Here is a 27,133-nt window from a genome sequence, read left to right as displayed (position 1 = left end):
AAAAATGGTAAATGTATTCTTAAGTCTTCACAGTAAATATTTCATATCCAGTGCTTTCAAGATCTCTGGTGTCCTTGATACACACACACACACACACACACACACACACAGTCTCTCTCTCACTTCTTCAGTAGCCTTGTCAGTGCATTCAAGTCTCTGAAGAGTACCGAGGCTATGAAAACTTCTACTTTAACTTATCACTGTCCACGTATATATAACAAGTCCCCTGTTTCTTTCTGGAACATTTCTTACCAACCCAAGGCACACTGCTATGCTCTTTTTTCGACTGTGCTTAGACATTGCTGGAAGCATCATTTATTTAATCAAACTGCCTTGCATGGGCTCGGTGCCCTGGTTTGCAGGTCAAGAAACCTGGAAGACAGGTCTTCTGTCTTACGTTGGAAGACAGTGGCTAGGCAATGCCCCTGCACTGGCGTGGCACAGAGGCCTTCAGGCCGTCCGTCAGCACTGATTAAGCACCCACTGCACACAAGCAGTGGCTCTGGGGCAAGGCCTGGTGGTCGTGTTCCCATCCCAGGGCCCAGGATCTGGATGGACGCCTCATGTGTGAGCTACAGCCACTGGCGCCGAGGGCAGGATGCTTCTGCACCCAAAGCCTGCAGCTACATCGGGAGAGACCCTTCCTTTAGGTGGGTGGCCTCGGACAACTGCACGCAGGAGTTCGCCTTCATCTGTGAGTTTGGTGAGTTGGGCTCTGCTCTGGGGTCTTCCTCCACCTTTTCCTGTCTCTTGGTTTGTCTCCGTCTCTCTGCATCTCCTCTCTCGCTGTGTCTCTCTTTGTCTCTCTCTGTCTCTCTCTCTCTAAATGCCCGTGGTCTCTGTGTGTGTGATGCTCCGTGTCTCTGTGTCTCACTCCATCGTCTCTCCAGCTTGCATCCCTGTCCACTCACCTGCCTACCTCCGTGCTGGTCTCACAACCAGCATTAGATGGAGATGCTCGGCCGCATTTCCTCTCCTTTCCAGTCTTCCTGTGGAAGGAGATGTGGTCCCAGGAGATTGTTCTCACTCGCCTTTGACTCCTGTTCCCTGGTCAGCCTGGCTTTGAGCCCCTCACCCCCAACTCCTGAATCCCCTCCGTGCTCTGCCTTTGTGCCCTTTCCATCTGCTGCCTGTGGCTGACCCTTTGTGGGCCCTGGGGGCTGTGTGTGTGTGCAAAGTCCCTGAAGGCATGGCCTGTGGCTCCACGCTGGGTCCTGCCTGCCATGTGGGGCTTGGTCTTGGAGTTGAGCTACCCCATGGTCCCCTGACCATCAAGCCAGACTCAGTTGAAGCTTTTGTGCTTCCTGGGCCCAGCTTTCTTCCTGTTTCTAAGCCCCTTAGTGGAGACTCTGGCTTCCAGGCCCCGTTCTGGGTTTGGACACTTACAGGGGTCCCTGCTCTATTTCCCCCATGCTCAGCTTTAGATAGGTGCCATTCGAGCTTAACTCTCCTGCCTGGCTGATTGTGAAACTCAGAAACTTTGTGCACCTGTGGGTTATGCAACTTCCCTGGCTTCTTACCAAGCCCCTCCCCAACCCCCCCCAAGCTCCTCCCCCTTCCCCACCCCCACTGCAAGCCTGTCTCAGCACCTTCAGCCCCAGGAGCTGAACTGCACATGCCTGTGTGCGCTTACTCGTCACACAGTAGAAGGACCTCTACTATTCTGTCGCAGGCCCACTACAAAGCTAAGAAAGGGAGGCTCGGAAGTTCTGGGGTAAGTTCCTGCCCCAAGGCCACAGGTCTAGGAAGTGATGAGACGAGATGTGATGATCAGAGAGACAGGGGGAGATGCTGTGCTGCTGGCTTTGAAGACGGAGGAAGGGGCCACAGTATGAGGACCGTAGGGGCCTCTAGAAGCTGGAAAAGGCGAGGGAATCGATTCTCCCCTAAAGGCTCCAGAAGCAATCAGCCCTGGCCACACCTGGATTTTAGCCCAGTAAAGCCCACACTGAACCACGACTATCAGAAGATACATTTGTGATGTTCAAGCCACTAAGTTTGTGGTCATTTGTTACAGCAGCCACAAGAATGAACACAGATTTTGGTCTCAACCTCTGCCCTGTGGTGCTCCCACCAGGCAGACAGGCTTGAGTTTGAAGCCAGTGGTTCCCACTTTCTGCTGTTCACACCTGAGCTAGGTCAATAAACAAATGCTTACCGAGTGTGGACCACATGCCAGGAGCTGGGCTGGAGTGGGGTCTCAACACAGGGACCCCACAGAGCCCAATGTCACCAAAGAGGATAACAGTACAGCTCATAGGACTGGTGAAAAGACTCAACGAAATCACTCGTTGTTTCAAAAAATGCTTGTTTAGCATCTTTGTTTTCAGATAAGGCTCAAGGAAGGTACTTAAACAGGCGGAACAATAGTTGCCGCTTCTGTAGCCCTGACTCTACGTGTAAAGATTCACCTGATCCTCCTAACAGTTCTATGGGGTGTGATGTTGACTACCCCATACAGGGGAGGCACAGAGAAGCCGGGTAGCCTGCAGAAGGCAGCACGGCCAGGGCAAGGCCGGGCTGGCCCAGACCCTGGGCAGTCTGGCTCCAGAGCCACACTCATGCCCATCACGTTGTTTCTCAGCCCTGCTAAGTCAGCTCCCGCTGTGTCCAGCATCTCACAGTCCTGGCCCGAGGCCCCTCCACTTCCCATCAACGGGCACCGGCCCATCTGTGACCTGTGTCCCCCTCACCTTTGCCACAGGTGTCGGCCAGAGTCTGGCCTGCGAGGGCCTCAATGCCACCCTGCACTGTGGCTCGGGGGAGGTCATCCAGATCCAGGACGCTTTCTACGGGCGCCGGACGCCCCATTACTGCATCCAGGGCGCCGGGCACCCCTCAGACCTGGAGGAGGAATGCAGCTGGGTCAGCGCCAAGGATGAAGTGGCAGGTAGGACCCAAGGGCTCTGGCTGCAAGTGCAGGACACTTCCCAGTGTCCCGTGTCCACCGAAGGGGTCTGGAAGGATTGCAAGGCCTTCACATCTGAACTCGGGCCTCTTTCATGTGGGAAAACTGGCCAGTCTGCCCACACCAAGTAGGGGAGTAAGGGGGCCATGGCTCACACCTCACCTGACATCAAAGCCATCTGATGAGTCTGGCGGGCATTTTGCTCCCCATCCCAACTGGGTGCAAACAATATTGCTTTCTCTTCCGAATTTAAACTTCTAAAATTTCAAAATAATTCAAATGTACAGACAAGACTAAAAAATACTTCAACAGACTCCTTGGATTCAATACCCAACTTGGTCAGATCTTAACGTTATTCCATATTTGCTTAACATTCTCTCATTACCAAAATGAATAAAATGTTAGATTACCCACCACTCCTCTTGATACCTGTACTAGCATATTTATTTCATCCATATGTGACTATATCATAGTTTGTCTCTTCCTCTGTTGAGAGATGTGTGGATTGATCCTTGCTATGCGAACAGTCCTGAAACAATTGTTTTTCTTTGTCTAATCAAACCACCATTCTGGATAGTATCTCCCCTTCACATGAGAGGATTTCTCCAGGCCCTTGTTTTCCTAAACCAGATTAAATCCGCCTCTGAGCCAGGTTTGTCTGGTGACAAGGGTTTTCCCTTGGAAAACAACTTGCTCCTCTCTCCACACGTCTGACCCACATTGCCCTTGCTCCCCTTAGAGCAGGCGCCGGGGAAGGAAATGCTGGCTTCAGCTAGTTGGTTCCCTCCGACTCCTTCGTTGGCCCCACATCCCTGAGACGTGGCCCCCCAAGGGGGAATGGCCTGGGCTGGACAGGCCGATGAGTGTGCCTCCCTCTCAGGTGGAACTCAGTGGGCTATTTCCTCAAACACTCAGATGCAAGCTCTCAAACCTTGTAGCCACACCCAGGGGGCACACTGGATGAAGCCCTGCATCCTTTGGGGGAAGGTTGGAGGAGATCTGGGCGGAGCCCCAGGAGGTGTCTGTTTGTACCTAAGAGCCACCATCACTCGTTCATTCAATCAGTTTGCCAACAGACATTAATTGAGTACCGACATTATGCCACGCACGATAGTGGGCTCTGTGGATTCAGTGATGAATAAAACACAATCTGTTCCTCAACAGAGGTCACAGTCAAATGGGGAGACAGACACAAATGCAGGCAATTACCTAGCACTGTGCTCAGTGTCACACAGAAGGGGGCAAAGCTGCTCCTTAGTCACTCACGCAGAACTCACTTTGTGCCTACTCTATGTGTCAGGTACTGTTCTGTGTGCAGGAGAAAGAGCAGTGGACAAGAACAAAGCAAAACCAAACATCCCCTCTCTGTTGGAGACTGCACTCTAGTGCTATGGGCGCCCCTAGTAGGGAAAGAACTCACGCCGAGTGATGTAGCGAACTGGGTCCTGGCAGGAAACTAGAACTCATGGTAGGTCTCCCAGCAGAGTGGACTACCCAAGTCATGGAAGTGCTGAGAGGCCAAAGATGAGATAAGGGTGCAACCCTCAGAGTGCAGCAGCATGAAGCCACTACTATCCCAAAGGGATGGAGGGACAGCCACAGTGGATGTCACACCAAAACCAGAAGTCAGGGCTGCCCAGCAGGCGCTGGAACCATGACGGAGGCTGCCCTGTGGGAGCAAGGACCAGGGGGGAGGTCCTTGCCAGAGGGAGCTGGGGCTGCAGAGGAGCTACCGTGAGAAGGGGTGAGAGGCATCCTGCCCACACCTCTTCCCATCCGGGGCAGGTAGAGTTATGAACACCAAGGTTCCCGCCCCAGTCTCTGGAACTGTGGGTATGATGAAACGCCATGCCCATGAATAAGCTAAATTACGTGGCAAAAAGGTCTCTGTGCAAGTAATTATGGTTGCTAATCTTAAAATAGGAGATTATCCTGGATTACCTAAGTGGGCACAGTCTAATCACATGAGCCCCTCAAAGCAGAGAACTTTTTCCAGCTAGAAGCATAAAACAGACATGGCAGATGGATAAATTGGATAGATTCAAGCATGAAACAGATCTGATGGTCACTGCAGGCTCTGAGATACAGGGGGTCACGTGAAAGGACTGGAGAGAGGCCTCTAAGAGCTAAGGGTGGTCCCAACTGACAGTCAGCAAGGACATGGGACCTCAGTCCTACAGTCCCAAGGAACTGAGTTCAGCCATCAGGAAGAATGGGACTGGAGGCAGGTTCCTCCCCAGGAGCTCCAGGAAGGAAACACAGCCCTGCTGTGATGCTGTGATTTCAGCCTGTCATACCGAGCCCACCAAGACCTCTGACCTCCAGAACTGTGAGGTAATAAATGTGCACTGCTTTATGCCACTAAGTTTCTGTCATTTGTTACAGCAGCCACTGGAAGCTAATACATTGCCTCCAGTCTTCCATCAGCACCTGCTAGAGCACAGGGGAGTGTGGGAAATGTAGTTCCCTGAATTTGAGACCAAGTGGGGTGAGGGTGGATATGCGGGCTGATGGTCAAAGGACTGGCCCACTTCCCAGGGGAAGTGAGATCTAACTGAGACCTGAAGATCTGATAGGAATCATGCACGAAAAGGACAACAGGGTGAATGGGGAGGGGTGTTTAGGGAGAGGGAAGAGCCTGTGTCGGTCTCGGGGCCGAGAAAGAGCGTGGTAGGTGCAGGGAGCTGCAAAGTGTTCAGCGCAGGTGGAGGTGGGGCACTCGCACCCGAGGAACCCAGGCTGTAGCCCAAGATGTTGGGGAAGCACTGGAAGCTTTAGAGCAGGGGAGGAACACAGCCAGGTGTATTTTAAAGCCACCCACAGGCTGCTGTGAGTCCAGGCAAGGGAGGCTGATGCCAGAAACCCAAGTGAGAGAGGCTGGGGGCACAGACTAGGGCAGTGCAGATGGACAGAAAGGGACAGGTTTCAGAAACAGGAAGTACTGATGGGACTCATCAATGGTGGGAGTCCAGGATGACCTTGGCATTGAGAGGAGAGGCTGCAGGAGGAGAAGCTGGTGGAAAGAGGAGAAGGGAGATCTGGCCTGGGGCTGCCTTACCAAGTACCACAAACTGAGTGGCTTAAAACAACAGAAAACACATTCTCTGGCAGTCTGGAGGCCAGTCCAAAATCAAGATGAGAGCTGGACTTCTCTAGCTCTGAAACCTGCAGAGGAGAGCCCTTCCTCTCCTCATCTAGCATCCAGGATTTGTTGGCAACGCTCCACCACAAACCCTTGTAGATGTGTCTCTCTAATCTCTGCTTCCAGCTTCACGTGTCCTGTCTCTGTGTCCAAAGGACAGCGATCATACTGGACAAAGGGCTCACCCTAATGACCTCATCCTAACTTGATTATGTTTGCAAAGACTATTTCCAAGTAAGCTCACATGCACAGGCACCAAAGGCTAGAACTTCAAGATACATTTTGGGGGACACACTTGAACTCTAATTAGAGATCAAAACCTCATTTCAGGATATGAGAAGCCCAGGGTACCCTGTGACACCCATGTGTAGATGCTGTGTAGATGACTGGACACATAGGATCGGAACTCAAGAGAGAGCTAGACAAGAGACATAAACTGGAGAGTCATTGGTCCATGGCTGACAACAGGTGAGGCTTATTAGTCTAAAATCACTACGGATGGTGACTGCAGCCACGAAATCAGAAGACAATTGCTTCTCGGTAGGAAAATTATGACAAACCTAGACAGTGTGTTGAAAAGCAGAGACATTACTCTGCTGACAAAAATCCATATAGTCAAGGCTATGGTCAAGGCTATGGTCTTCCCAGTGGTCACATACGGTTGTGAGAGCTGGACCATAAAGAAGGCAGAGCACCAAAGAATTGATGCCTTTGAACTGTGGTGCTGGAGAAGACGCCTGAGAGTCCCTTGGACAGCAAAGAGAAATCAACCCTGAATACTCATTGGAAGAACTGATGCTGAAGCTGAAGCTCTAATATTTGGTCACCTGATGCGAACAGCTGACTCATTGGAAAAGCCCCTGATACTGGGAAAGGTTGAGGGCAGGAGGAGAAGAGGGCATCAGAGAGTGAGATGGTTGGATGGCATCACCAATGCAGTGAACATGAACTTGGGCAAACTCTGGGAGATGGTGAGGGACAGGCAGGCCTGGCATGCTGCAATCCATGGGGTCACAAACAGTTGGACATGACCGGGCAACTGAAGAAGACAAGACAAGAGGGAGGCATGAAACCATGACACAGGGGGAGGAATCAGGGCCAGGAGAGAATCTGAGGATGGGGTGGCGCTTGCCTGGCAAAGTAACTGGGCAGGCAAAGAGCACTGAGATATGTCAAAATCTGGGACTTTCCTGGTGGCGGTGGATAAGAGTTGGCCTACTGATAAAGGGGACACAGGTATGATCCCTGGTCTGGGAAGATTGTACACGCCACGGAGCCGCGAAGCCCCCAGGCTGCAGCGACTGAGTCTATAGGCCACAACTACTGACGCCCGTGTGCCTAGAGTCTGCTCTGCAGCAAGAGAAGCTACCGCAGTGAGAAGACCAACGCAGCCACAGAGAGTAGCCCCAGATCGCTGCAAATGGAGAAAGCCTAGAGTCTGCTCTGCAGCAAGAGAAGCTACCGCAGTGAGAAGACCAACACGGCCACAGAGAGTAGCCCCAGATCGCTGCAACTGGAGAAAGCCTAGAGTCTGCTCTGCAGCAAGAGAAGCTACCGCAGTGAGAAGACCACACGTGGCCACAGAGAGTAGCCCCAGATCGCTGCAACTAGAGAAAGCCCATGCAGAGCAATGAAGACCCAGCACAGCCAAAACATATAAATAGAAGTAGAAAGAAAAGTTAATTTTAATTTTAGTCGATCAGTCGTGTCCGACTCTTCGCTACTCCATGGTAGCAAAGAGTATAGCTTTGGTATCGCTATACTCTTTTGAGTATAGAGAAAGAGTATAACCATGGTATAGCTCACCAAGCTCCTCTGTCCATGGGATTTCCCAGGCAAGAATACTGGAGTGGGTTGCCATTCCTTTCTCCAGGGGATCTTCCCAACCCAGGGATTGAAGCCAGGTCTCCTGCATTGCAAGTAGTCTCCTGCGTTGCAGGCAGATTCTTTACCTACTGAGCCACCTGGGAAGCCCCAATAAAGTTGTTTAAAAAAATAAATATGCATGCCAAAATCTGGAGCAAGCATGGGTTTCTAAGAGATGAAAGAGGACAAGGAAGGTGATGCTGCTGCTGCTGCTAAGTCGCTCCAGTCGTGTCCGACTCTGTGTGACTCCATAGATGGCAGCCCACCAGGCTCCCCCGTCCCTGAGATTCTTAGGCAAGAACACTGGAGTGGGTGCAGGGCAAACCTACAGGATGCTCTGGAGCCAAGGAGGGAACCAGGACCTGCCTGTCCCTTCTCCAGGCCTCTCTAGGCAGCTATTACATCTACATGGGTGGAGGGAGGGGCATTGGCATGACCCCGCAGTTTCTGACCAGAGCTCTGACCAGACCACACCCGTCTCCTGTGGACACCTGGTGCCCTTGGCAGACTCAGAGTTCCTAATCTTGTCCCCTCTTTGCCAGTTCTCAGGGTGTGGGATTCTACCTTAGGTCATCTGACTAGATGCCAGTGGACCGGTGGTTCTCAAAGTGAGGTCCCTGGGCCAGCAGCCTTGACATCACCTGTTAGAAAAGCAAATTTTCAAGCTGCTGTCCAAATCTACTGAATCGAAATCGGGGTCTAGAATCTGTGTCTTCACAAGCCCTCCTGGGGATTCTGGTGTATTCCAACATTCTGGACCCTGAGCTATTGGAGGGAAGGAATCTACTTCTCTCACAGCCAGCACCAGGCTCAGTGCTGGGTCTTCAGTAGGTACTAACTGGTGCTTGTTGGGGGCGTGGTGGGTGAATGAACAAATGCAAGGTCGTTCATCTCTTGTCTGTGTTATCCCCTGTCTCCTTCACACGGCTCCTGTTTCCTCTGGGATGTGGGTGCCTCCCAGGCCAGTGCCAGGGGCTGCAGGCCTGCCAGGTGGCAGCAGATGGGACCTACTTTGGAGACCTGTGCCCCGGCCGAGGCAGCTACCTGTGGGTGCAGTACCTGTGCCGGGAAGGTGAGTCTCCAGCTTGCAGGGGTGCGGGAATTCCCTTCTTATTTCCAAGCCATGTCTAGTCTCCCTTGGACCAGAGGGAGCAGCCATTCACGGGGCAGATCTGCTGTGTGTTAAGAGACCTCCTCGCTCAAAACTGCTGTCCTCAAAACTCCCTGCCTGGCTTAGTCTGGGGGAAAACCATTTGAGGTTCAGTTGCAAAACAAGCCACCAAACCAGAAGTTTAAAATAACTGTTTTAACTCCAAGACCTTTCAAATTAAATTTCATGGATTGAGCCAATAAACACAACAGACAAAACCGAGATTACTTGATTAGAAGGATTCCTACATGCCACACCCACTCAACCACCACCCTCCCCATAGGCTGCCATTTTAGAATGCACAGCGACTTTCACAAATCTAAAAAACCATAAACGGAACCCAACTACCACAATTTGTGCAAGTTTTATGAATCAAGAAGGAAGACTCCCCCCATTCAATTCTATGATCCTATTTGTGTTAACTATTTAGAATAAATTCTTCCCTCCTTTTAAAGTGTTTTCATAGACAGCCATAGACATGAATGTACAGATGTATATTTTCATATAATGAGTTAAACATTTTAGTCTCCAACTCAATGTTTTTCACTTAATAATATATCTTGGACCTCTCTCCAAGTCACTACTTTATCCTTTTAATGACTGCACAGTATCCCATCATAAGTGAAAGTGAAGTTGCTAGTCGTGTTCAACTCTTTGTGACCCCATGGACTGTAGCCCACCAGGTTCCTCCGACCATGGGATTTTCCAGGCAAGAGTACTGGAGTGGGCTGCCATTGCCTTCTCCCATCATAAGATTAAGTCAAAATCTATTTAACCTGTTCCCCTCTTGATGGACACTTAGATTGCATCTGAGTTTTCCTTCTTACAGATCACTCTGCGGTGATCTCTTGTGCATGTATCTTGGCATGTACCTGGGATTATTTTTAGAGGAGAGATCTCTAGTAGCAGAAATGGTGGGTCATAGGGTATGTGAATTTTAAATGTTAGTAGATATTGCCACATTACCTTCCAAAATGGCTGTATCGAGTTCATTCTTACTAACAGTGCCAATTCCCCTTGGGTTGGGACACCACATTATGCCCTTGTCCAACCAATTAATCGGTCAGAACAGCAAATTCTACTGAGGCTGTGAGTAATGGAGCAAGGAGCTCTGCAGGGGAAAGATGAGTCAGGGAACATTGGGGTCCCCAGGGGCCATCCAGGAGAGCAGAACCCACAGAGACAGGAGGAAGAAGCCTGCATAGAAGAGAGGGTACAGGACATGGGGGTGGCATTAGTTTACAGAACACGCATGGGTGGAATAAGAGTTAGCAGGGTGTCTCGTTTTGTTTGCTGGGAAGAGAGGCCACGTGGTTTGGCAGCAGTTTCCGTTTGGTGATTTTGCTCCCGGACAAAGGGTGCCCTTGGAGATCTGCCAGTCGCAGCCTCACTGTCGTCAGACAGACACGCAGCTTAGGGCAGTGGGTGAGCTGGGTCTGGCTGCCACATGGACCAGATTTTCTGTCTTGACTTTGATTTCAAATATCCTGTCCCTTGTGAATCAGTGTGTTCTGATCACATCAGTTTCTGATTTCTGAAGGGAGGAACTTCATCCAGCAGTCTCCTCTCCCTCCACCCCCTGGCCTTTGTGCCCAGAATGGCCTGCTGCATCCTGAGTTTCCTCGGATGATTGTGAGTCAGGACCAATCAGGACCGCGGTGGCTTTCTCACCAGCTCAGGAAAGTCCTTTTCATTTGTGTCTGCTTTTTATTTCTTTTCCCTTCTCATTTGTGCCAGAAACCAAAAGATGGTATTGCACAAATTAGCCCAGGGCTGCATGAACCCCAGAAGTTCTACCCTTCACCCCATCCTCTAGGCTAACTTATGAAGCTTTAGTTTTCGTAAAATTTAAGGTGCGCTAAATGGCTAACATTGATTCATCAGCCACCCTAACCAAGGAGATTTTCCTAAAGATGCTTTGCCTTTTGTCTTTTTAAACATTATAAAGTACATTTAGACAATCAATGGATCCTAGTTAAATAAATTAGGCTACACTGTGCAGCTTTTAAAGGGTATAAGAGCTCTCTGACTGAACTCATACAGAACAATCTCCAAGATATATTAAGTGAAAAAAAAAAAACAAAAAACGGAAGGTGCCAAATAGTGAACAGAGCACCACCTGTATAAATAAAAAAGTATGTACATGCTTGTGCATGTATTCAGTTCAGTTCAGTTCAGTCTCTCAGTAGCGTCCAACTCTTTGCGACCCCATGAATCGCAGCACGCCAGGCCTCCCTGTCCATCACCCTCTCCCGGAGTTCACTCAAACTCATGTCCATCGAGTCAGTGATGCCATCCAGCCATCTCATCCTCTGTCGTCCCCTTCTCCTCCTGCCCCCAATGCCTCCCAGCATCAGAGTCTTTTCCAATGAGTCAACTCTTCGCATGAGGTGGCCAAAGTACTGGAGTTTCAGCTTTAGCATCATTCCTTCCAAAGAACACCCAGGGCTGATCTCTTTAGAATGTACTAGTTGGATCTCCTTGCAGTATCTGTAAAAGGTGACCCAGGAGACTGGTTAACAGTGATTGCTTCTGGGGACCAGAACTGGGGGTCTGAGGGGTAGCAGTAGGGAAGAACTTTCTTTTCACTGTAGACCCTCTGTACATTTCAAGTTCTGTATCCTGGATGAAAAACAAGATTCAAAAGAACCTTATAAAGTAGAATAAACATGCAGAAGCTGTAAAAGCTCCACTAAGGACAGGTAGACAGAAGACAGTAAGTTTTAAACAGAAACGTGCAATTTTGCTTCATAATAGCAAATGGCATTTGTGTTTTGATCTGCAGGCCTGCAGTTGATGGTGTCCAATGAGAGTTTCATCTTTGACAACATCACCATCTCCCTTACATGGCTCCTTTCTCCCTACATCGGAAACCTGTCCTGTATAATTAATATGGGAGATGGCCACATTTTCGATCCCTACTACCCACCCAGGTAAGAGGTATCTCTGAGCCTTGATTCAGAATGTATCAGTCAGTTTTTGCTGCATAACAAAACAACCTAACACTTGGTGATTTACAATAATAGTGATTATTTTCCATGGTTCTTTGGATTAGCTAGGTGGCTTTTCTTGTGTGGACTAGCTCAGATGGATGGCCTAGGAAGGCCTCATTCATGCGTCTGGCAGTAAGCTGGATGTTGGCTAGTGGCATGTGTCACTTGTCACACACAGGCTAGTCTAGGCTCAGCTGCATGGCGGCAGAAGAGTCTCAAGCAACGAGAGAAAGCCAAGCACAACATGCAAGCATTTTTGAATCAGTACCTATGTCACATTTTCTAATTTTCCCATTGGCCAAAGCAAGTTCCAAGGCCAGAGAAATAGTCTCCACCTGTTGACAGAAGGCATGGCAAAACCACAGTACAAAGTGGCATACATATGGAAATGGGAAGAACGGTGTTCACAGGTTTTCTCAGCGGAGGTCACTCCAGCAGTCATGGAGAGCCGGGTCCTTTCGGCTTGGCTCAGTAGAGTCTTCCCTGAGTCACTGTCCAAGGAGTCAGTAATGGGGTGAGGAAGATGCTCACCTGGGGGTGGGAATGTTTTTTATTGATAAGGATAATAAAAATAATAGTAGCATTACTAATAATAGAGCAGCTAAGCAGCTTTCATACATGATTTCACTTAATCCTCACAACAACCTCATGAGCTAAAGCTATGCTGTCCAATATAATAGCCACTCACCATATGAGCTACTGGGCCCTTGGAATAAGGCAGCTCTCAATTGAGATGTGCTGTAAATGTAAATACACATGGAATATTGAAGACGTAGCTCCCTCCCCACCAAAGAGTGTTAAATATCTCACTAAATGATGTTTTGATATTGCTTATACATAGAAATGGGCTGTCCCCAGGCGGCGCCAGTGGTGAAGAACCCACCCACCAATGCAGGAGACATGAGACGTGGGTTCGATTCCTGGGTCAGGAAGATTCCCTGGAGGCGGGCACAGCAATCCACTTCAGAGTGTTTGCCCAGAGAATCTCCTGGACAGAGGAGCCTCTTGGGCTACAGTCCACAGGGTCTTAAAGAGTTGGACACAACTGAAGTGACTTAGCATGCACCCACACATACGTATAAGTGCTAGTGTTATGGATCTATGAGGTTCAGTTCAGTTCAGTCGCTCAATCATGTCCAGGTCTTTGCAACCCCATGGACTGCAGCACGCCAGGCCTCCCTGTCCATCACCATCTCCCAGAGCTTGCTCAAACTCATGTCCATCGAGTTGGTGATGCCATCCAATCATTTCATCCTCTGTCGTCCCCTTATCCTCCAGCCTTCAATCTTTCCCAGCATCAGGGTCTTTACCAATGAGTCAGTTCTTCGAATCAGGTGGCCAAAGTATTGGAGCTTCAGCTTCAGCATCAGTCCTTGCAATGAATATTCAGGACTGATTTCCTTTAGGATTGACTGGTTTGATCTCCTTGCAGTCCAAGGGACTCTCAAGAGTCTTCTCCAACATCACAGTTCAAAAGCATCAGGTTAAAGGAAATAAATTATTAAAATTAATTTCACCTGTTCCTTCTCACTTTTTCAATGTGACCATTAGAAAGTTTACAATGATACACGTGGCTCACAGTTTCTGTTGGACAGTGCTGAGCTAGATAAGGATTATCTTGTTTTACAGACAAAGCTGTTGAAGCTTAGAGGGTTTAGTAGCATTGCCCAAGCCATGCAGCTAGTGAGTGGCAGCACAGCCGGATAAGTCAGGACCGCCTGGGAATCAAAGCCCTGGCTCTTAGACCCTAGTGGAGAACATGGCTTGCAGCATCAGGGCCCAAGGGCATTGAGTGCTGCCTCCTCTAGGGAACAGAACCTCCCCAACTCAAAGGCAGCTGCACACAATTCATAACGTTTCAGAGTCCTACCTGGGCCTGGGTAAGCTCCATTCTGCCCTGCTGGGTGCCCCAGCCAGAGGACTGACCCATCAGTTCCAGGTCCTTCTTGGGTTCTGGTTCATTTCAGGGGCTCCAGTTCAACAAGGATCCTCAGGGAAATCATGGAGGCCCATAAGCCCCTCACCTAACCCTGAAACATCTCTGGTTTCTACCTCGTGGGGCTAGGTCTCTGAATCCAGCCCTGCGGGGGCCTAGCCTTCCTGGAAGGCCTGGGTGGGGTGGGGCAAACGAAGGGCAAGCCCCACCCACAGCCCAGATCCGGTCCAGTGAGTGTGCTGGGTCTCAAGCTCAGAAATCCTCTGGGGTCTCAGGCATCGTGCCATGCCGCCAAATAAACTGCATCCAGAGGCTGGGGTTCTTATCCCAGATACAATTTGAGAATCAGAGATGATACCTGGGTTTCCATTTTCTTCCCTATCCCATTTATATTGATGGCGATCTTAATACATTTGTTGACCAGGGAATTTTTGTAGAAATTAATACCTGTGCTGTTAATATGTTTCTGGTCAATAATGTGTTAACAGTTTTACAGAATAAAACAAATTATACATGAAGATGCTTTGTGGGGGAAAAAAAGGTTTAAGTGATAGAAATACCCAAGGCATTATTCTGTGAATTTCTTCCCATTTGCTAGTATTTCATTCATAAAACAAGAAATGCTATGTTACACAATCTTTCACCCCCCCAAATTTCATACAAATTGTACTTGGCATAAGTTAAAACTGACTGTAGCCCTGCTAAGCTCTTTAGTTACACAAGGACATCTTAGTAACATACAAATATAGTTAAAAACTGGAGCAAGTGGGACAAAATGCAAATATTTGTCCAGTCAGGATGCTGAATTCAAGGGTGTTTATCATACTGCTCTCTGGAATTCTCTGATTAATTTTTTTCATAATCTAAGAGAAACAGCAATAAGCAATGCTTTACGTTTGCAATCCCTCAGGGCATTCCTGTAAGTAAAAGCTACTGGTATTTTTTTTCTTCTCTTTCGAAAGAAATAGATGGTGACACCCTTCACCATTACCCCACCCAAACAATCCAATTTTGTCTACTTTAAAGATTTGTTAGACCTTGAAACTACCCACTCACCTTCTTCTATGATTCTTTTTAACATTAGGATATATATTTCTGATGCTCTCTTATCTGCACCAGCAGCCTCAGCACTCAATTTACAATGTGAAAATAGCATGAATTTTAAGTGTACAGAGGTCACATACTTTGCATAAATGTCACTATGCTCTTTTAAAATGTGTTTGTACAGACTCCTACTTTTGCTTAACTCCTCATTAGAGTACAAGGTGGGCTTTTCAAACCGGACTGTTGATCTCCATGCCAGATAAGTCACCTGAGTTAATGGGATAGGAGGACTCTCCCAGTGGCTCAGCAGTAAAGAATCCACCTGCCAACGCAGGAAACAATGGTTCTATCCTTGGGTCAGGAAGATCCTCTGGAAAAGGAAATGGCAACCCACTCCAGGATTCCTGCCAGGGAAATCCCATGGTCAGAGGAGCCTGGCAGGCTATAGTCCACGGGGCTGCAAAAGAGTCAGACCCGACTTAGCGACTAAACAACGATGGGATAGGATCAGACCTCAAACCGAAACAAGTTAAGTCAAAGAATTTCTCCTTTAAATGCTTGCCTTGCACCTCCGTGTCTTGTGTTCACTTGCATGGCAAGCTGTTTTGTTTCTTTGTCATGGGCAACTTTCTACATTTCTGAAATTATCTCAGTGCCTTAAGGGACAATTAGCATAAAGTGAAATTTGTCCTGGTGCTGGATAACTCAGTGCCACCTACTGGCAGATCAGGGTGTTGCCGTTATTCTTGGGTCTATTTCAAGTCACCTCTGGACACCTCTGAGTCTGGAGGGCGACCTTCCCTTCCCATTAAGCTGTATCCCATTCATGTCAAAGCAATGTATACAAATCAGTAAGTGAGGGAGTCTTGAACTAATTTTTAAACTTTTCATTGAGGCACAAGGTGTGTACAGAAAAGCGCATAAAAAGATACAGCTCAATTAATTTTTACACAAAAAACTCAGGCATATAACCAGCATCCAGATCAAGAAACAAAACATGATTCTCCCCCTAGAAATCCTCCAGGGCACCCCTAAGGATGATTTCTAACATCACTGAATACTGTGACCTGTGTTTGAAGGTTATATAAATATAACCATAAAGTATATTTTCTTTTGTGTCTTACTTCTGCTCAATAAGCATGTTTCTGAGATTGATCCATGTTATTGTGTATAACTGTGGCTTCTTTTTTCTCATTGCCATATACACTCTGTTGTATGAATATTCCTCTATCTATTCATTCTAGCATGTCAATGCTACATGCATAGGGGTGGTTTTGCATTTGGATTATTATTAATACAACTTGTACAGCTGTGAACATTCTAGTAAATGACTTTTCAAGCACATATGTACACATTTCTGTTGGGCTTATACCCAGGAGTGGAATTGTCGGGCCATAGGATTATTAAATTTAAGTTCTTGTCTCCATTGCTTTGTTCTCCGAGCATAGCTTCTCTTTGTTGGCAGCAGTTACTAAACCACTTTGTGCTCTTCTCCCTTGGGTAAGATCACTGAGAGAGAAATCAGGAAAAAAAAAAAAATCCATTTCTCTGCTTTTTAGTCCTGGGCAATTCAGTTGGCATCAGAGTTTAGAGAATGAAATAAATTGTTTCTTCCAGATGGATTGCTAAAAAACGGGCTAGATTCAAAGCTATCCTTCACATTTCTATAAAGAGTTAGAGCTAGTTTATTCTTAAATCTACATTGTTTGATATTAATAGTGGACACTCCAGCATTCTTTTGATTAGTGTTTACTGTTACATCTTTCTTTATCCTTTTACTTTTAACTGAGCCATACTGTCATATTTAAAGTGGGCATCTAGTAGACAGCATATGGTTGAGTCTTGGTTTCTATTAAATTCCATCTGGCATAATAATTGTTATGTTTAGACCTTTTACAATTGATATAATTATTGATATAGTTAGATTTAGGTCTGTTATTTTGTTATTTGTGTTCTATTTTACCCTCTGTTTACTTCCTCCTTGTTTCTCCCCTTTCTTGCCCTCTTTTGGATTATTTGAATATTTTCAGTATTCTATTTTTGCTTATTTATTGGCTTTTTTGGTAATACTTATTTGGATAATGTTTTAAGTAGTTTCTTTGGGGATTATAATATATATATTTAAACTTTCACTTTATTAACTCTCAGTGGTAAAATATTCACTTAGAGTTAATATTTTACCACTTCAGGTAAAATGTTAAGGCCTTGTTAGCATATGGTTTCCTTTGCCTTTCATCTTTTATGTTATAATTGTCAATTGTAGGGCACTTATATACACTGAAAAGCCCTTTCAACAGTTATGCGTATATCAAAGAACTTGAGAGGAAAAAACCAGTCTACATTTAAAAACCAGTCTACATTTACCGAGACATTTACCTTTTCTTGTGCTCTCCCTTCATTCCTGAAATTCCAAGTCTCCCTCTGATATCATTTCCCTTCAGCTGGAAAAACTTCCTTTAGCATTTTCTTTAAAGTAGATTTTACAGCAACAAAGTCTCTTAGAGAATTTCTTTATTCCTGATCAGTTCAGTTCAGTTCAGTTCAGTCGCTCAGTCGTGTCCGACTCTTTGCGACCCCATGAATCACAGCACGCCAGCCTCCCTGTCCATCACCAAACACCAGATAATGTGTTTATTTTGCTTTAATTCCTGGAAGATACTTTTGCCAGCTATAGAATTATGTGTTGACAGTTCTTTTGACACTTTGAAGATGTCATTCACTATCTCTGACCTCCACAGTTTCCAAAGAAATCTACAGTCATTCATATCACTGTTTGCTCTATGTGGGAGGCAGGTCACTTCAGTTGTGTCCAGCTGTTTGTGACCTATGGACTGCAGTCCTCCAGGCTCCTCTGTCCATGGGATTCTCCAGGCAAGAACGCTCGAGTGGGTTGCCATGCCCTTCTCCAGGGGATCTTCCTAACCCAGGGATCCAACCCACATTTCTTATGTCTCCTGCATTGGCAGGCAGGTTCTTTCCCAATAGTGGCCCTGGGAAGCCCCTCACTATATGTAGTGTATCATTTTTTTTCAGACCGATTTCGAGATTTTCTTTTTATTCTTTTGATTTTCAAGCTATTCAGCAATTGTGTGGGCATGCTTCAAGTTTTTTTGCTTGTTTGTTTTTTGTTTACATTTGGTTTCATAGAATTTCTTGAATCTTTGAATTTATGTGTTTTGCCAAATATGGAAAAATTTCAGCCATCATTTCTTCAAATATATTTTTCTACAGCAACCTCTCCAGTGCTAAAATAACACAAATGTTTTACTTTTAGATATTGTAACACAGATTGCTGACATTCTACTCATTTTAAAAAATTAAATATTTTTTCCCTCTGTGTTCTTTAGGTTGGATAGTTCCTCTTGCTCTTTTAGTTAGGTGACTTTTCCCTCTTCCATCTCTGTTCTGCTGTTAAATCCATCCAGTGAATCTTTTGTTTCATACACTGTGCTTTTCATTTCTAAAATTTCCATTTGGCTTTTAGTGGTTTATACTTTTCTGCTGAGAATGTCTATCTTTCCATTCATTTCAAGAGGATTTCCTTTTATTTCACAGAGCATGGTTATAATCCCTGGGTTAAAGTCTTTGGTAATTTCAATATCTGAGTCATCTCAGAGCTGACATATATCGATGATATTTTCCCTGAAATTTGGTCACATTTTCGTGTTCTTTGTGTATCAGGCAATTTTGAATTGTATTCTGGATGTTTTGGGTAGTAGGTTCCAAGACTCTGGGTTCTTTTTAAAATGCTCTGGAAAATGTTAATATTTTGTTTGTTTGTTTTGTTTTAGCAGACAACCAACCCAATTAGATTCAGACCGCACATTCTGACTTGCCTTCTATGAGCAGAGATTCCCACACCAGTTCAGTTTCCAAAGCTGTCAGGTTCCGTTCCACTCGTGTGCCACTTGGGGTGCTGGTTTCCGCTGCAGTTTAGTCCTTTACTAAAGGCTTTTACTATGTTTCTTTGGGTCTGTTCTGCACATGCACAGTTTATGGGTGAACTCGTGATTCATGCTAGGTCACACACAGAATCAGGGAGCTCTCCTCTCTCCTTTTCAGGACTTTCCCTACACTCTCCAGCTTCCACAGTCCCCTTTCCATGGTTCATCTGGATAGAAAGATCAGTTTTCTCTTAGGTATTTCTGCATCATCCCACACAGTCCGTGCAGCTCCAAGAGAGAGGATAGCTTGGGATGGGGACGGGAGAGAAGAAGAGATAAACAACACAAAACAAAAAATGGGTATTTCCCCTGTACGCTCAGACTCCCTAGGCCCCTTTCTCTGGTCCCCTGGCTAACAGAAGGGATTTCTATCTGGGTTTTTGTTTCCTTTACTCACTGTGCAGTACCATGACTCAGGCTACCACTGGGACAAAGAAAGCAGGAAACCCCCATCTTTATGGATGGCTCCTGAGCTTCTGACTTTGGTCCTGTCTGCCTGCTGGAGTTTCCTTCTCAGGGTCCTCTCATAGTTTCGTTTTGTCTTCTGCCCGTATGTTAGTTGTGATTAACGGGAGAAACAGGCTCTCCTAGGCTAACTCCAGGCCACTGTCCTCCAGGCTTTTTCACAACTGTGTGCTTCTGTAAACTATTTCTCAGCACTTGCTATGTGCTAGGTGCTGCGCCAGGTGCAGGTACACAGGGGGAACTGACAGTGACTATCTGCACCGACGGCCCCGCAGAGAAGAATGACGGGGAATAAGCAAGGTCACCTAGGAGAAGCAGAGAAGCCACAGTGTCTGTAAAGGGAATCCAGGAAAACTTCCCAGAGCAGGCAACGTTTAAAATGAGAACTGAAGGAAGACCAAGAGTATGAGCAGAGAGAAGGGCAGGAGTTTTCCCTGCAAAGAACGGCATGCTTACTGGCCTTTGGGTGGGGAAGAGGTGACAAGTCCTATGAACTGCAAAGAGGTCTGAGCTACTAGGATAGTCAGAGAAGGGGAGTGTGGCAGGGGATGAGGAGAGGGACAGGAAGGGAGATGATGGGGATGTTTGCAGGCCATTTTAGAGATTTAAATTAGTCCCCTCGGGAAAATGAAAAGCAAAACAGCCACAATTTTGATATGTTTGGACTCTGATCCCATTTTACAGATGGGGAAAGAAAGCCCAGAGAGGTAGACTGGGCACAGTATTTTACAGACTAAGCAAGAAGGCCCGAAGAGGGGGTTTGTATGGACCACAGAGGCAATAAATGGCAGAAAACAGACTTCCGGCCAAATATTCGGCTCCCTGGTTAGTCAGAGCTATTTCTTCCACTTCTCACTTGCTTTGGGAGTCTTAATGTAACCTTTGTGAACACTGAGACCCTGGCTTGGTCGTGTAGCATCTTTTTCTTCATTCTTTTTATCTTTGCAGAGCAGGGAAGATGTGCTGTGGGTGAGTACATGTGTGCACACGTGTGTGAATGCATGTGTTTGTGTGAGCCTAACACTGGTAACTTTTCTGACTGTTGCTGGCAGTCTGTCCAGCAGGGTGACCCACCAATTCACAGCCCCCGGGGATTTCACCGTGTTTGCTGAGTGTTCAACCAGCGAGTGGCATGTGATGGCTCAGAAGCAAGTGACGATTCAAGACAACACGGAAAGGCTCCGTGTGACTGGGTGTTCTGGCCTGACCACGTCAGGAGCCAGCCCTCTCTGCTGGGCAGTCTTCGGGGACCCTCTGTGGATTCAGGTGGAGCTTGATGGAGGTGAGTCTGCAGAAATGGTCAAGATCAAAGCAACCTTGATTTGCCCCAAATCTATCCATCCAGCTCCCAGGCTTCAATGAATACTAACAGCAATGATTTATGGAGTCAGTTTTTTTAGCCATTCATTTATCTAGCACCTAGTGTATACCAGAACCTTGTCTAAGTGCTTTATATATACTAGCCCACCCAGTATATTTTACAAAGGAAGAAATGGAAGAAATGTTTAGAAATTTGGCCTAAGTCACAAGACTAGTGAGAGCAACTAGCCTCCTAAAGATCCTTGGCATGCCCATGTCCCATTTCAAGAAATGGACTTCCAAGCCACCCCCTGTTGAGGGAATGTGAACAGTAGTGGGAGGGCTGCCAGCTGGGCCTGAGCACATCTCAGTGCTGCCAGCATTGACCAGCTTGGCACAACCACACTGCCCCCAGTTCAAGCTAATATTCAGCTGCACACACTGGTACAGCCACAGCAGCTGTTATGGCTGGTGTACCTCTGGTTGCTCAGTTTCCCTTCTGACTGGTTACAGAGGCCATTCTGCTTGGTCATCATGTCCATTTTGATTGGTCATGATATCCATTCTGATTGGTCATGGCATTTATTCCAATTGGTCACAGCAATATTTCTCATTGGTCACAATGTCCATTCTAATTGGTCACAGCATCCATTTAGATTGGTCACAGTGTCCATCTGATTTATCAGGACATCATTCTACTTAGTTAGTGCCCATGCAGTGGCAGTTGCTAAATATTTTGCCTATCACCCCTTCTGTCCATAGAGAATCCTTCCAACCAAGACCTGACCTCATCCGAAGCAGCGTCTTTCCTCAAGGCACAGGTCCAGTCTGAGATGTGGACAGAGGCCACTGAGTGGCAAAGAGCTGTGGAGAGGACAGGTCTCAGCCCAGCCTAACACCTCCTGGAGCCTCACTCAGAGCAGTAACTCCATGGAGCTATAACTGGACTTTATTTTATTTTATTTTTTTGCCATTGCTTTTTATAACTGGACTTTAAACAGTGCTTATGGCTCCTTTCTGTTCTGGTGTTCTGGTTGGCTGAAGATGCAACCTAGGTGCACCTGGAAAAGCTTAAGATAATCTTTTTTCATTCTACAAATATAACTGAGTGACTACTCTTTGCCAGATATGGGGAAGGCAGCCATAAACACAAAAGTCAAGATTCGTGTTCTCAGAGGGCTACCATCACCATCATCACCCTCATCAACAACACCATCACTCAAACAAGAAACACACTAGCTTGGTTTCTATTGGAAAGAATATTAATCTGGGGGCTTAAATCATATTTTAAGAGTCAACCACAATATTTAGCATCCAGGTAGCACAAGCACCCGCAAGCTGTAAGGGAGCCCTGTCTTAATGTGAATGGGCTGAGTTCTCCCACTGGGCAGGGTTTCAGGTGGCCAGTCATGGAGATGGAAATAATTAAGACTTTGCAGGTGAGCAGTGAGGACCCCAAAAGAAAAATCACTTGTGAACCCAATACTCAAGAGATCCGTGTTAATTATCTGGGGGAGGATATACCCTTATATATGTCTTTATATCCACATCTATGTGTGTATGTGGACTCTGACCTCACAGCTGGAGTCTGAACTGTCTCAGTATAATCTACTGCATGTTGTTACTGACATCCTTAAAAGTTTCTTACTCCACCTAGGAACAGGGGTGACTTACACCGTGCTGCTAGGTAACACAACCCTGGCTGAGTTCACCATGCAGAGGGGCCCGCTCCCCTACAATCTGACCCTGGACAGAGGAGTCCAGCGCCAAACGGGCCCAGGGATGCACCACCTGGAGATTCGAGCCACCAACGACAGCACCAACTCCGCCCCCTCCAGAAACATCACCGTCCGCTTCGTGGAGGCTCTGTCGGGGCTGCAGGCTTCCTGGGCTTCTGACCACTTGGAGCTTGGGCAGGACCTATTAGTCAATGTCTCGGTGGCTCACGGCATCCCGGAGAGTTTGACCTTTGAGGTGGCAGGACTCAATACAACCTTCTCCTATGAGAAAGAGAACCTCAGAGGGTCATTTGGGACTTACCATGTGGCGGTTCCTCTTGAAGGTATTTGGGGTGTGTGGCTCCCCTTCCAAACCTCCCTCATCTTCCCTTTCCAACTTGGTATCTAGGGTCCTCTTAGTCAGTTTCTCCATATGCCCAAGACACAAACGTGGTTTACAGCAACCAGCTGAGGTCACAAAATAAGGAAGATGCAGAGGCCATCTTCAGTCATGGAGTTTGTAGTTATAGGGATTCTCAACACCGGCACTTCTCACATTCTGTTGTTCAGTTGCTCGATCATGTCCGACTCTTTGTGACCCCATGGACTGCAGCACGCCAGGCTTCCCTATCCTCACTGTTTGGAGTTTATGCAAACTCACGTCCATTGAGTCAGTGATGCCATCCAACCAATTTATTCTCTGCCGCCCCCTTCTCCTGCCCTCAACCTTTCCCAGGAGCCAGGGAAGCCCCCTCCTGACATTTGGGACCGGATAATTCTTTGTTGTGGGGACAGTCCTGTGCATCACGGGATGTTTAGCAGCATCCCTGGCCTTGACCCACTAGATGCCAGTAGCACCAAATCATGACAATTACAAACGTCTCCAGTCACTGCCAACTGCACCCTGGAGAGCAGAATCACCCCCATGGAGAATCACTGGAAGTGAGCAGGCGTACTTGGATCTCTTCCATCATTTCTAGAGGAGAATGTGTTACGGGAAACTGCAGTCCACGCCCTGTGGGGAGAGAGACGGGTAAAAAAACGACAGGGTGGGAAACAGAGGGACAAGAAAGGAAGTGCTGGGACGCTGGCGGGAATAGACGATAGGGCAGCAGACTGGCTGGCACCAGCCAGGGCAGGAGGCCACAGCTGACGTGCAATTAATCTGGAAAGAACAGAGCTCTTTGAGGCCAGTGTGGTGAGGTCAGCAGGCAGGAATGTGATGAAGGCTGCAGAGTCTCCAGCCCACCCAGGTCCCCTGCCCTGGACCTCAGACGTGTGTGAGAAGGTGGGGTAATGTGGTGCAGGTGTGGGCCACCATGCCCTCAGCAAGGGAGTTGGTTTAAAAAAAAAGAGAGAGAGATGGCAGAAGGAACGATAGAGTCAAGAAGAGAAACACTGCAATTTTGCCAGGTACCGAAGGGTACAGATTGGAACAAGAAGAATCTGGAAATGAAATGGAATGACAATGGAAAATACAACACAGAGGCTAGAGATCAAATGCAAATTAATTTTTTGTCCCCTTTAAAGTTACTCAGTGGGGGATGAGAGATTAAAATCTCCGTACACCCTCTGGCTTTTGGACTCACTCTCAGATGATAAGCAGTCTTCTCCTCCCACAAGAACAGACTGGATGCCTCTGGGATGAAGGGGGTGAGGGAGGGGAAAGGGCACCGGGTAGGAACAGATGGCCTTCATGTGACGGCACGGGCCCCGCAGGTGTTTGCAGCTGCCTCTCGGAGGAGCTTCCACGGGCTCCTGCGGTGGGGGTAATGCCTCTCCTTCGGGGCCACATCGCCTCAGCTGGTGCTTCTCCTGTCACCAAGAGGGTCCCTCTCTCCGTTCTCCTCATTCTCTCTACCATCTCCAGTGCCCCCTCTCCTGAGGGCAAACGTCTGGTCCATAGCAAATTCTCACCCAGTCCTTGGCTGCTACCGGCCAACTGTAGTCATTTCCCAGATGCAGAAATGCCACCTTTCCTGTCTTCCCTCCCCCCTCCCTCCACCTGTCATAGATCATTCCTTCAAGGCCATGAGTAAGGAACTGCCCATGGGAGTCTCAGTTGGCGCTAGTGGTAAATAATCTGCCTGCCAATGCAGGAGATATAAGAGACACAGGTTCAATCCCTGGTCGGGAAGATCCCCTGGAGGAGGAATTGGCACCACACTCCAGTATTCTTGCCTGGAAAATCCCATGGGCAGAGAGGAGCCTGGTGGGCTATAGTCCATGGGGTTGCAGAGTCAGACGTGACTGAGTGACTGAGCATAGCACATGTGAGTCCTCAGCCCCAAAGAATACAAACCCAGCTGTCCAAGGGCCCTCTCTGGAGACCTTCTCTCCAGGCTTGAGAAGAGAAGAATGCAGCACCCACCCCCCACTTCCCCATGAGAGAGGCAAGTTGGGGATACACATGTAGCAGCAGCTCTGTCCAAATCCTCTGACAAATCTTTCTCCCCGCTCTCCACTCTCTTGACCCTTTAAAACCACAGCAAGGCCCCCTTCTTCTGGAATCTCCTCTCTCATCTGGCAAATGAGGACTACTCATCCTTTGAACTTCAGCCCTGGCCCCTGCCACACCCCATAAACATTTCTTTCTCCTCCAAGGTGGAAGCAACCCCCTAACCTGTGCCCACACTGCTCCCCATGCCAATTCCTATCCTGGAGAGCCCCACGTGCCTACTAGACCATACGGCCCTGAGGACAAGGACCACATTTCATTCATGTCTGTGTCCTCAGAACCTTGCTCCATGCCTGGCATACAACAGGGAATCATTAAATGCTTCAATGATGAAAGAGTCAGATGCTGCACTCAGAGAACTGGAGAAGCACAGGCTGGGAGAACTGTCTCAGAGTAAGTTGAACCTCTGATTACAATGCCCATAATTCTCCACTTTTTGTATTGCAGGCACATTTCTGGTCACTGTACTGGTGAGGGACGCCTTCTCAAACGTGAGTTTGGAAATTGGAAGCATCACTGTCACAGGTAAGAATTTTCTGAAAAGGGGTAAAAAATTTGTGACTAGGGGCATCCACACTGGCTCAGGATCTAGAAAGAGGCCCCTCAAAAACAGAGCTTTGAATACTTACTTTGTTCTACAGATATTAAGAATTATCTGGTTACTCTAAACAGGCAATAATGTAAGCAGTATAACATCCAACCACTGATACAGAATTCTAAAACATCCAGACTTGTATTACTTACAATCCTTTTGGTTTCAAGTAATAGAAAGCCCCATCTAAGTGGCTTTAAGTTCAAGTCACATTATCTCATGTAATTGGCTAGGAGGTAAGTAGTTCCAGGGATGGTTCAATGGCTCGATATCACCAGCAAGGACCCAGACTCCATCTGTCATTCTGCTCTGTCATCCTCAGAGCATTTGTTTGATCCTTAGGCTTGTGCCTCATGTAATCAAGATGGCTGCTGCAGTTCCAGACATCACATGTCAACCCAGCATTATCCAGCGGCAGCAGAAACCCATTTACCCATACTCATCTCTCTTTTAAAAATAATTTTCTTTCCTTATTTATGGTCGTGCTGGGTCTTCGTTGCTGCATAGGCTTTTCTCTAGTTGCAATGAGCAGGGCTACTCGCTAGTTGTGATGAGTGGGCTTCTCACCGCGGTGGGTGGCATCACTTGTGGAGCAGGGGCTCTAGGGTGCACGGGCTTTGGTAGTGGCAGCTCCCAGGCTCCAGAGCGTGGGCTCAATAGTTGCTGTGGTGCTCAGGCTTAGTTGCTTTGTGGCAGGTGGGATTTTCCTGGCCCAGGGATCAAACCTACGTCTCTTGCATTGGTAGGCAGATTCATTACTACTGAGCCACCAGGGAAGCCTCCGTCTTCTTTTTATTTTGTGTGTGTGAGGGGTACTTTTCCACTAGTCCCTAGCAACCTTCCCTTTAAATACCATTGGCCAAGGTAGGGTCATATGCCCAACTGCAAGGGATGCTGGGAAGCCAGCATTTTTAGGCCCTGTGGGAGAAGAGGGATTCTGTCAGCCAAGAGGAAGGCTGTTGGTAGGCAGCCAACAGTAGATGTCACTGTCTGAAAGTTTGCCTTAAACATGGTTGCCAAAACTTTTGAGGAGCAAGAGGCAGAAAAGCAATTCAAACTGGCTCAAGTCAAAAGGAAATTTTATCAATTCTCAGAAAAGTCCAGGGTTTAGGCACAGCAGGATCCAGTCACTCAGTGTCTTCAGAAATCTGCCTCTCTCCATCTCTTGATTCTGTGTTGGCTGCAGTCTGATTCCCTCTTCCTAAGTAGTAGCAAGATGGCCCCAGGCTTCAGTCCTTAACCCCGAAGAGAAAAAGCATCTCTTTGTTGACATTTCCACCATAAGTCCTGACGCTGCCTCTCACTTGTCCCAGCTTGGTTCATGGTCCCTCCTAGACCTGCTGCTGAGGCCAGGGGGAAGTGCTACTCAGGGCAGATCGGGGTCACACGTCCACCCTGGAACCTAATGTAGGATCAGATCCTCCCACAGGACTGAGAGTGCGGAGGGATGCTCCCCCAGGGAAAAAACATCACCTGTAAGTGCTGTTATCAAAAGAAGGTGGCAGGGACACCTGGATGGGAGGGAAACATGAGATGTCCATTCTGCTGTCCACAGCCCTCCTAGGAGTTTCCACACATGCCATTCAAGGCCCAGAGAGGTTGAGTGACTTTGCAGAAG

General features: G+C 47.5%; 1 protein-coding gene and 1 long non-coding RNA gene across 7 annotated transcripts in view; one reads left to right on the top strand and one right to left on the bottom strand.

The window, feature by feature from the left end:
- The window catches only part of LOC133230000 (polycystin-1-like protein 2), a 106,580-nt gene that overhangs the window by 3,101 nt on the left and 76,346 nt on the right, over nt 1-27,133 (top strand). Inside the window, exons 2-8 of the mRNA XM_061386839.1 lie at nt 539-703; nt 2,705-2,890; nt 8,878-8,988; nt 11,852-11,999; nt 20,510-20,730; nt 22,405-22,809; nt 25,371-25,448. Of these exons, the coding sequence (XP_061242823.1) occupies nt 539-703; nt 2,705-2,890; nt 8,878-8,988; nt 11,852-11,999; nt 20,510-20,730; nt 22,405-22,809; nt 25,371-25,448 (1,314 nt within the window). The remainder of the gene's footprint in view (nt 1-538; nt 704-2,704; nt 2,891-8,877; nt 8,989-11,851; nt 12,000-20,509; nt 20,731-22,404; nt 22,810-25,370; nt 25,449-27,133) is intronic.
- The window catches only part of LOC133230001 (uncharacterized), a 53,977-nt gene continuing 36,051 nt past the window's right edge, over nt 9,208-27,133 (bottom strand). For 4 of the 6 annotated variants that reach the window (XR_009730697.1, XR_009730698.1, XR_009730696.1 and 1 more), the window contains exons 9-10: nt 17,416-23,480; nt 9,208-12,590 (exon numbers count right to left, since the gene is read on the bottom strand). This is a non-coding gene — a long non-coding RNA (uncharacterized LOC133230001). The remainder of the gene's footprint in view (nt 12,591-17,415; nt 23,481-27,133) is intronic. The other 2 variants (XR_009730699.1, XR_009730694.1) reach the window with 2 other exon arrangements.

Source organism: Bos javanicus, chromosome 18 (assembly GCF_032452875.1).
Source record: "Bos javanicus breed banteng chromosome 18, ARS-OSU_banteng_1.0, whole genome shotgun sequence".
Taxonomy (NCBI): domain Eukaryota; kingdom Metazoa; phylum Chordata; class Mammalia; order Artiodactyla; family Bovidae; genus Bos; species Bos javanicus.
Note: the sequence above shows the minus strand (reverse complement) of the source record. Positions and strands in the feature narration are given on the sequence as shown.